The sequence below is a fragment of the Lupinus angustifolius genome, chromosome LG01 (genome assembly GCF_001865875.1).
Source record: "Lupinus angustifolius cultivar Tanjil chromosome LG01, LupAngTanjil_v1.0, whole genome shotgun sequence".
In the NCBI taxonomy this organism is placed as follows: domain Eukaryota; kingdom Viridiplantae; phylum Streptophyta; class Magnoliopsida; order Fabales; family Fabaceae; genus Lupinus; species Lupinus angustifolius.
In genome coordinates this window covers 11,571,108-11,581,586 of record NC_032009.1, presented here as the reverse complement: position 1 = coordinate 11,581,586, position 10,479 = coordinate 11,571,108, and the positions used below count along the sequence as shown (strand labels likewise).

The 10,479-nt window shown below is 34.1% G+C and overlaps 1 protein-coding gene across 1 annotated transcript; it reads left to right on the top strand.

Moving 5' to 3' along the window:
• Window positions 9,447-10,114, top strand: LOC109349581. The gene has a single exon (XM_019590442.1). The coding sequence runs from the start codon at window positions 9,613-9,615 to the stop codon at window positions 9,904-9,906; it is 294 nt and encodes a 97-aa protein (XP_019445987.1). The 5' UTR covers window positions 9,447-9,612; the 3' UTR covers window positions 9,907-10,114.

The following is a 10,479-nucleotide window of genomic DNA, read 5'->3' as shown; positions in this document are numbered from 1 at the left end:
TGAAAACCTGAAAATAATTATTCTCAACAGCTCGTTAATCGATTAAAAGGGCACTTAATTGATTAACTGGGTCTCAGAAAGGTTTTCTATATAAACTGTGTTTTTAGGTCATGCACCATATAATATATCATTCATTTTTAGAATTGCTAGTTGTATATTTTTCATGCTTAATTTTGTCATATAGGTAGAGTGAAATGCATTGTGACATAGTGAGAGATAATATCATGCTTAGGGTTTAATTGTAATCTAATTGCATGTGGTTAATGTGTTGAACTTTGCTATCTTTTCTTGTATGATTCTTGCATTTCTTAAGAATAATTTTAGGGTAGAAATTCTATGTTTCTCATATTAATGAACTCAGACATATTCATGTTAACTTGTGAGTTTTGTATAGGGTTTTGAGTTGAGTTTCAATTGTAATATTTTGAGCTATATTATGCTTTATAATACTCTATTTTTATACTGCTTTTGTGTTGTAATAGGGGAAGTCGTCTCTTGATGTCTTACCACCTAAGAGATTCAGTGAGTCTTCACCAAGACTTAGAGGACTTGTGTTTAGAATGTTTTCTTGGTTGGGGCTAGATGGTAAGAAAGGTTTTCTTAGGCGATTAGGATAGTTAAACCAAGAAAGTGGGTTCTTGGATTCAAGAAAGGAGCGTCTAAGTTTTTATATTGGAAGTTTGCATGTAACAAGACATTCATTTCAATATTAGTGAAGAAAATCTCCCGAGATCAGAAGGGGAGGCATGGATGTAGTTTGCAAGTGGACCCACAAACGAACCAGGATAAAATTCCTTGTTGCAGGCTTTTTCTATCTCTAATCTATTTAAGTTTCAAGTTGTATTATTGCCTATTTTTAGATAATATATTATGGATGCTGTAAATTTGCTATATCTTAATTCTGTTCAAATATATTTGCTTTATCTGTTTTTGAATATCGGTGAGTGGTTGTGCAATAAGCCACTCTACAACTTGATGTTTTCTGTGAGTTAATCGACTAAGACAAGGTGTTAATCGATTAACTTGGGTTGTTTCCAGAATAGGTCTTTAGGGCGAAAAGCGGTAATTGGTAACCGCGACACCTATTCAACCCCCCTCCCCTTCTAGGCGTCTTTTGTCCAATGATACCTAACAATAATTGATTACCTTGGGTAACTCGTTTCTTTCTCATATAACTTGTTACTTAGTTCTGGTAACCTGTTACTTAGTTCTTGTAACCTATTACTTAGTTACAGTAACCTGTTATTTAGATCCAGTAACCTGTTACACAGTATTTTGAAAATTGTTTTCATTTATACTTGTAGTTTTCAATTTTCTTTTAACATATTTTTGAGCATTACTACTAAATGTATATTATAGAGTATAAGGATAGAAGTACCTATAGACTTAAACTCTAAATTCCTTGAAGCTTTATCTTAATTGTCTTCATAAGTATTCCTCATTTTCTTCTTTATGTGATGTTGGTGTCTTCATCAAAACCGTGCCAAGATCAGGAGCAAGATATTCTTCATAATCTCCCCCTTTTCATGATGACAAACCAATATCTTCTTGACAATGTAGTTTTCTAAGTGTAGCATACTTTGTGATATTTTGACATGACTTGAGTATGCTCCCCCTATTTTGTATGTCCCCCCTTTAATTTGGATTTATGTGCCTGAAATAATTTTAGATAGAAAATACACTATCCCAACTTTTCTCCCCCTTTTGACTTCATCAAAAAGAAAAAATGCCAAGAGTCCAACACACACGATATGTATATAGCAAACAAAAATTTACCATAGCATATCATAAGACTAAAAATATCTTCATACATTGTTCAAACAACCAGAAAATATATAAAAATGTCAACAATCACACAACATTACAAAGAGAAACCTAGACACCAATTATTCTAAGACTCAGGCAATGTACTATCATCATCAAGATCCATGATGTTGATCTTATAGGATAGACATTGAAGTTCAAATTGGACTTGTTGATTCTGAGCATCAAGAGCATCCATCCGATTAGAGATGTAGCCTCGAAGAGAGAATAATTTGTTCGTGATCATCTGATTGGTAGACATGGCAATAGATGAAGATGACTCAGCATGATTTTCAGAAGGTTGAAGTTTAGGAGGGTTAACAAAGACATTTGTAGTTGGATCAGCAGGTGCAGCATGTCTATCACTTTCATGCTTATAAATTCCATCAATTTGGTCTCCAAAGAAACCCATTTTGTGGATCACATCCACATCAATATTAATATTGTGTGCGTCAAGTGTGATTTTGGAATAACCAGCAGTGGATACACCAAAATGCTCAAGTATGTTGGTGATGATAATTGCATAAGGCAAGGGGCTGTGAGTTTCTCACATAGACCATATTTGTCTCATTACTATCAATGGCGTAATTTATTTGAAGGTTATGCTTAAGAGCATACGTCAATTTTAGTTTCATGGCATTAATTTGAGAATGATTTGAGAATTCTCGAACTATGACATAACTAAGAAAGTAGTGAAACAAACGATATTCGAGATTGAGATTTTCTACAACAAGGACATCTTTACTCTTTACAGTTTCACCTAAAGCATGCTGCTTACGTATTTCAATTTCCCGTTTAGAGAATCTACACATAGAGTAGTGGAAATCTTTTCTATCATAATTACGCCATTTACATACAAGACCAAAATCTTTTATGCTATCTGGATAGGGTATATTGTAGCATATTGAACTGAAAGTCTTTACATCTAAAATAATTTCTTTTCCTTTCAATAAAATACTCTAACAAGTTCGGGGTAGTAGGCATTTGATTCCTCACAGAAATGAAAAATATTTTGTTGCCTAAGTAGAATAGGGAAATGGAAATCATCAAACTCAAAGTTACTTATCTTGCAATATTACGAGAAAAGGTTGGTCGTCCAAGAAATTTCTCCGAGAAGACTTTGTGTTGTTCATCATTAGCGAGAAGTCGTGCCAAATCAAGAGGATTAGCCTCAGAAGATGAAGTGTCTTGCTTATTTTAAGATACTAGTACGTTCCTTCTTAGCTTTTGATGATGAAGCCATGAATTGAAGTTTTGAAAAATTAGGTTTTCAGTGTTTGAGAGATTTGGGGAGTTTTGGTTTTGGCCACTAAACATGAAATTTATGGAATACAAGTATTTAGATTTGAAAATGTGATATGAAATGAATAAAAAATCACTCAAATCAGATCAAAGATGAAGTTTTTAGAGGTGAAATAGGGTCGACACGGAATATGAATTCTCGTCTAATTTTATATAAAGGTTCTGTTGCCAAAGGTTTAGTAAATATATCTGCTAGTTGGTCATGAGTATCAACCAATTCTAAAGTCACATTTTTCTTTTGGATATGGTCCCTAAGGAAGTGATGTCTTATATCTATGTGTTTTGTTCTAGAATTCATTATTGGATTCTTTGTGAGATTTATAGCACTATTATTGTCACATTTTAGGGGAATGCATCCTAAGTCTAAGTCATAATCTCGTAATTGTTGTTTTAGCCACAACACTTGGGCACAATAACTACCTGTTGCTATGTATTATGCTACAGCAGTACTTAAGACAACACATGCTTGTTTCTTGCATGACCATCAGACTAGTGCATTTCCTAATATATGACAAGTACCACTTGTGCTTTTTCTCTCAGTTTTACATCCAACAAAATTTGAATCTGAATATCCTACCAAATCACATATACTTCCTTTTGGATACCATAATCCAACATCAATTGTGTCTTTTAGATATTTCATGATTCTTTTGACGACAACTAAATGTGATTCTTTTGGTTTTGATTGATAATGTGCACACAAACAAACGCTAAACATTATATCAGGTTTACCAACAATTAGATAAAGTAGGGAACCAATCATATCTCGATACTTTAATATGCCAATGCATTTTCCAGCTTCATTTGTATCAATGTATGTACCAGAACCCAGAGGAGTGGCAATTGGCTTGCAGTCATCCATTTCAAATCTTTTCAACAAGTCTGTGCAGTATTTGGATTGACTTATAAAAATACCATCCTCGAGTTGTTTGATCTGCAATCCAAGGAAGTAATTTAACTTTCCCATCATGAACATTTCAAACTCCTCTTGCATCATTTTGCCAAAATCACTATACAAAATCTCATTAGTAGAACGAAAAATAATATAATATACATATATTTGAACAATAAGAGTATGATGATTTATTTTCTTAATACAAAGTCTAGTATCGACCTTTCCTTTGGTAAAGCCTTTTTCAAGTAGAAAGTTTGTTAGACGATTGTACCAAGCACGTGGAGCTTGCTTTAAGCCATAGAAAGCTTTCTTAAGTTTATATACATGAGAAGGATATTTGTAGTCTTGAAAACTTGGAGGTTGTTCGACATACACTTCTTCTTGTATATAACCATTAAGAAATGCACTCTTTACGTCCATTTGATATAACTGAAAATTTACAGAGCAAGCATATGCAAGTAATAACTAAATAGCTTCAATTCTAGCACTAAGAGCGAAGGTTTCATCAAAATTTGTTCCTTCTTCCTCGTTCTATCCTTGTGCTACTAGTCTAACTTTATTTCTATCAATAATTCCATTTTCATCTGATTTATGACGGAATACCCAACGAGTTCCTATAACATGCCTATTATCCTTGATTGCATCATCAATCATGGAAGGTTATATGTGAGAAATGAAGGCAATGTTTAAACAAGCATCATTTAGCTTTAAACGGGTAGTGAAACCCTTACTTATTTCGCTAATGATGTTGTCAATAGGATGATCTCAATGAATTCACCATTCTTTTGGTAAATCAGAATGAATATGCTCCTCTTGAGAAGATATAGTATCATCCATTTTCAAGTGAACGAAATGTATTGATTATTGATTGTTGTATTGGTAAAAGTCTCTTCTTTTAAAGGGGAACTTGGTAAGTCCTCTTCATAAATAGTTAAACCATCCTTTATTATAGGATTGGTTTCATCAAAAGAAACATGAACAGATTCTTCCATGGCTAGAGTTCTTTTATTGAAAATTTTGTAAGCTTTACTCGTAAGAGAGTAGCCTAGGAAAAGTCCTTCATCGACTTTTGCGTCAAACTTGTCTAAGTTGTCTTTACCATTATTTTAAACAAAACATATACAACCAAATACATGCAAATGAGAAATGTTTGGTTTTCTACCTTTAAAGAGTTCTTAGGGGGTTTTCTTGAGAACTCTGTTTGAAACATAACATGTTGTACTAACTGCATCAACCCAAAAGTATTGCGGGAGATTAGTTTCATTTAAGATTGTACGAGCAACTTCCTCTAAGGACTAATTCATTCTCTTTACAACACCATTTTGTTGTGGTGTTCTACGAGCAGAAAAATGGTGATTGAACCAGGATCATCACAAAATTCTTCAAAAGAAGCATTCTGAAATTCTCCCCCACGATCACTTCTTATAGTAGCGATTTTCAGTAATTTTTCATTTTGAACTATTTTAGCATATTTTCTAAAGGCATTAAATGTCTCATTATTATGAACTAAGAATAGAGTCCAAGTATATCTTGAATAATTGTCTACTATAACAATAGCATAGTAGTTACCACTATAACTTTTGGTCCTTGAGTGTCCAAATATGTCTATGTGTAGTAACTGCAATGGTCTGTCGGAAGAAACCATATGCTTAGGTTTGAAAGAAGTTTTTGTTTGTTTACCCATTTGACAAGTACTACATAGTTTGTCTTCAACAAACTTAAAATTGGGTAAACCAAAACCTAAATCTTTCTTAATAAGTTTATTCACATGATCCATATGAATATGAGCAATTCTCCTATGCCAAAGTCATGCATCATGATTATTATTAGCAACTAAACATTTTATTGGTAAAGAAGAATCTAAGTCAATCATAAATATATTATTTATCATCTTAGCAATTAGTTTAGAGTTTTTAGAATCCTTACTTTCAATGATGCATATATTAGGGTAGAATGCCACATGAAATCCTTTTTCACATAGTTGACTTATGCTCAAGAAGTTGTGTTTGAGTCTTCAACATACAATATTCCTTCTATAGTTGTTGAAGGTGACTTACCAATTCTACCAACTCCAAGTGTTTTTTCTTTTGTTGTTGTCACCATATGTAACATAGCCTTTGTCCCTTGGAGTAAGGACAAAGAGCTTATCTTTGTCACCGGTCATGTGCTTTAAACAGCCACTATCCAAGTACCATAGATTGCAGACGACTCTCAAATTATCCTGAAGAACAAGTTAATTAGTATTAGGTATCGAATTTTCCTTGGGTCATACATGGTTAGCACCTTTCTCAACCCATCTATAGTTACCCAAGGGCATACCATATTTTCTAATCATGCAAGTATTTGGTGTATGTCCATGGTTCTTACAATATCTACATATGAGATGATGCTTATGTATCCTAGTTATGTTGTTACTACAATTAAATGCATGGGTACTTTGTTCCTGAAAGTTTATTTTGTTGAGACATTTTGTTTCTTAGAAACTTGGCTGTTAGTATAGCCAAGACCTCTTCGGTCTGTACAATGTCTTTGATCTTTAATCATTTGGTCCAGATTTTTGCTACTCTTGTTTAATTTATTAAGTTCAAGACTTAATGTTGAAACTTTCTTTTCAAGAGTAATGCAGTTTTGACATGAAGAAGATGATAGTTTATTTTTGAATACTTCTAACTCAGTTTTTTGTTTTAAAAACAATTTAGTGAGTTTAACATATTCATCATGTAAGTCATTAAATGCAAATTGTAATTCGGAATAAGACAATAGTTTAATTTCATTTACCTATTCACCATCAGAGTGATGAGATGCCACTAGTGAGATATGAGCTTATTCTTCATTTTCTAGTTCAGAGGCATAACTGATATCATTGTCTTCCCAAGCTATGTTGGCTCTTCGTCCACTCCTCATTTCATTTTTCCCTTGGAATGAATTGTTTTTCAGGTTTGGACATTCCATCTTCATGTGACCAGGCTTACCACATTCAAAACATGTGAAGTTCTGGTTTGAAGTGGAGGCGCCATTATTCTTGGTTAATTTCTTCATTTGTCCAGTTTTAGTGCCTTTGTTCCTTTTAAGGAACTTTCTAAACTTATTTACCAAAAGACTTATGTCTTCCATCACTTCCTTTCTTGATTCATCTACTGATGAATCATATATATTTGCCTTATCTTTGATAGAGATATTTTTCTTCTTCTTTTCTTGCTCTTGATGTTGCCTTATTTTTCATAAACTTTTCTTTTCAGAAATGGCAGTTACTTTTGGTTGCCATGTTCTGGTGAGTGATCTCAAAACTTTTAAGATCAAGTCACTATTTGATAATATTTTTCCAAGTGCAATAAGATGATTTGGAAGGTGAGTACATCTCTTTTGGAGATCTAGTATTTTCTCTCTAGACTTGATACAGAACATTTCGTATTCTTGGAAGAAAGTATTGAGTATCGAACTTTTGACATCCTTAGTTCCTTTGTGTGTAGTTTCTAGAGAATCCCACATTTCTTTAGCATATTTGCAATTTGATACGCTAAAGAATTCATCAATGCCAAGTGCTGAAGTGAGGACGTTCTTTGCCTTAAGATTGTATTGCACCTTTGTTTTGTCGTCATCATTCCATGAGGATTTTGACTTTATTTCCCTTACACCATTAAAAACAGTGAAAGGCTCATAAGGTCCTTCCTCAATCGCATTCCAAATATCCAAATCTTGTGATTCTATAAAGATGAGTATCCTGATTTTCCAGAAGTCATAGCATTCTACAACAAAACTTGAAGGGCAATTTATGTTGCTACCTTCTCCTACAAAGATCTAGAGGACATCTTAGATACAAGGTCAAATTGGAGAATTATTTACTCAAAATAAGCTCTGGTGCCAATTGTAAGACTGAGATGGCAATTAAGAGGGAGTGAATTAGTTGTCTTAATTCTATAATAGATTTTTCTGCAAATTTCAGAGTTAGTAGTAGCGAAAAAGTTATGCATAAAATATCAAGTAAATTTAAGGAGATAAGGGAGAATAGAGTACTCAGAGTGTTTTATATTGGTTCACCTTCTTGTCCATCGAAGGTTACATCCAGTACTCTTGCAGTACAAAAGATTTATTCACTAAATATTAAGAGTAGTAATTACAAATTCTCACCCCAAGACTTTCTTGCTCCTTACGCACTCTCTAATACCTACGTCACTCTTTGGAAAACAACCTTTCCAAGTGACTCTATCCCCTTTCTTATCACACCCTTGTGTAGAAAGTATTTTACAAAATTGAATGAAGAAAACTTTAACAATGACAAAGATTGCCTTTACAAGATTTGAACACTATGATCTCTGGCAATCTGATAACTCTTTATACACTCAGTTATAATGCTCATAAGGTTTGAAAGTCTTTTAAACCACACTTAAAGCAACTTCATAAAATTTAATCTGAAAGTTAAGAACAAGTTGCAGATTGTATATGAGTTGTGTGTTTGAATTATGAGTTTCAATGCCTAAAAATAGGCTTTCCAATCAGCCATAACACTTCCATGAAAAAGTAGGAGTTTATTAGAATGAAACCATTACGTTTGGGGTGAAAGTTGTTGAGTTTGAATCTGAAAATCTGGTGTAATAACTCTTAGTAATCGATTACAACATCAACATAATCGATTACCCCAACATTTTGTCCAACTGAGTAATCGATTACCACATTGTGTAATCAGTTACTCTCATATATTGTAACCGTATAATCAGTTACTCAAAGGGAGTAATCGATTTCTCTGTTCAGTTTTTATGGGGTAACTCGTTTCTTACTCATGTAACTTGTTACTTAGTTCGGGTAACCTGTTACTTAGTCATAGTAAACTGTTCTCCCAATCCCGCCCATGCTCACCCCTAAAAATAACTATTAGGTGTTCTAGTTGGGGATAACTATTATAACTATTAAACTGCATTTACTTTGTAAACCATACTTCAAGTATGAGAATTAGCATCAAACACTATAAATAATGAAATAGGGATAATTATTGAAAGCTATTTTAACTTTTTAAATACTACTTCAAGTAGCTTTCTGAATAATAATAGATTTTAAACATTAGAAACTCATTTTTAAAATCTATAGCGGGTTGTTAAACATTATAAATAATGAAATAAGGAACCATTGTAATAGCATACTAACCGAGTAAAAAAAATACTATAAAATATATGCTATAAAGTATCTAAATAAGCTACAACCTCATATTTTCGAGCGCAAACAACAAAACAAGATTTGTAGGGTTGCTATATAACTTCGAACAATGGGAAAGGAAAATGATACATCCAAAAGAAATAGAGAATTTGAGCACTCCACGAAGCAAAGGAAACCAATCAAGGGAAGCAACACCGACCTAATATCTCTGGTCCCTACTCCTGACAGCCAAGACACAACAAAATTTGAGTAATTGAAAAGAAAAACATCTTCACTTATCTCCAATCACATCACCTTCTCTCAGCCACCAAAACACAACATCCTCTACGTGTACAATTCCACAACCACGTTTATCATTATTTTCTTCACACTTAAAAATAATCAAAATATCATACACCACGATATAACCCTCACAACCGAAAAATCTTACCCTTCTCTCTTTCTCTCTGTGCATTTTCAAGCAAATGGGTCCAATCGTGATAACCCAGCTGGCCACGGGTCTGAGCGTTCTGGCCGGAGCGGTTCTGGTGAAGTCAGTCATGGACCGGAACCCCATGGCCGGACCCTTCCCTCGTTGCCCCACGTGCAACGGAACCGGTCGTGTCACGTGCCTCTGCTCGCGTTGGTCCGACGGTGATATTGGCTGCAGAACCTGCGCTGGTTCCGGCCGCATGGGTTGCAGCAATTGTGGTGGGACCGGAACCGGTCGGCCCATGCCTGTTACTATTGCAGTACGGCCGCCGAACCGCCCATCCTAAGTAGACCGGTTTGGTTGTTCTTCCATAAAACTATTCTATTAGCATTAGATTCCAAATCAATTTGATATGTTATTGTCAATGTAATATAGAAGATTGATATATAAAATTGTAATAGCTACACAGTAATAGATTGTTATATAAAATTGTACAATTTTACTGCCACCGGAATATATTGTGGAATGATACTTGTTATTCATTATGTTTCACATTTCTTACACTCATATGGATTGTTAAAATAATGTTTTAAATTGCGGTTGTGATTGTGGATATTATGATTTTTCATTGTAGTCCTTGCCATGTGAATTGCTGTCGCTGTAGCGTGAATTATGCAATATTGCGGTTGCGGTGACCACCACAACTACATTACCTCACAATTACAATGTGATACTGAATTCCATGATGTGATCGCAACGGATTACAACGCAATCACATTTAGGCCACATCATACCGTAATGCAACTGCATTAGGCTGCATCAGACTGCATCACCTGATGTGGTGTACAATTTGAAACACTGATTATTGACCTGGTGTAGTCTCAGGCTGATATTTATACATATGGAAGAGAGTGTGTTA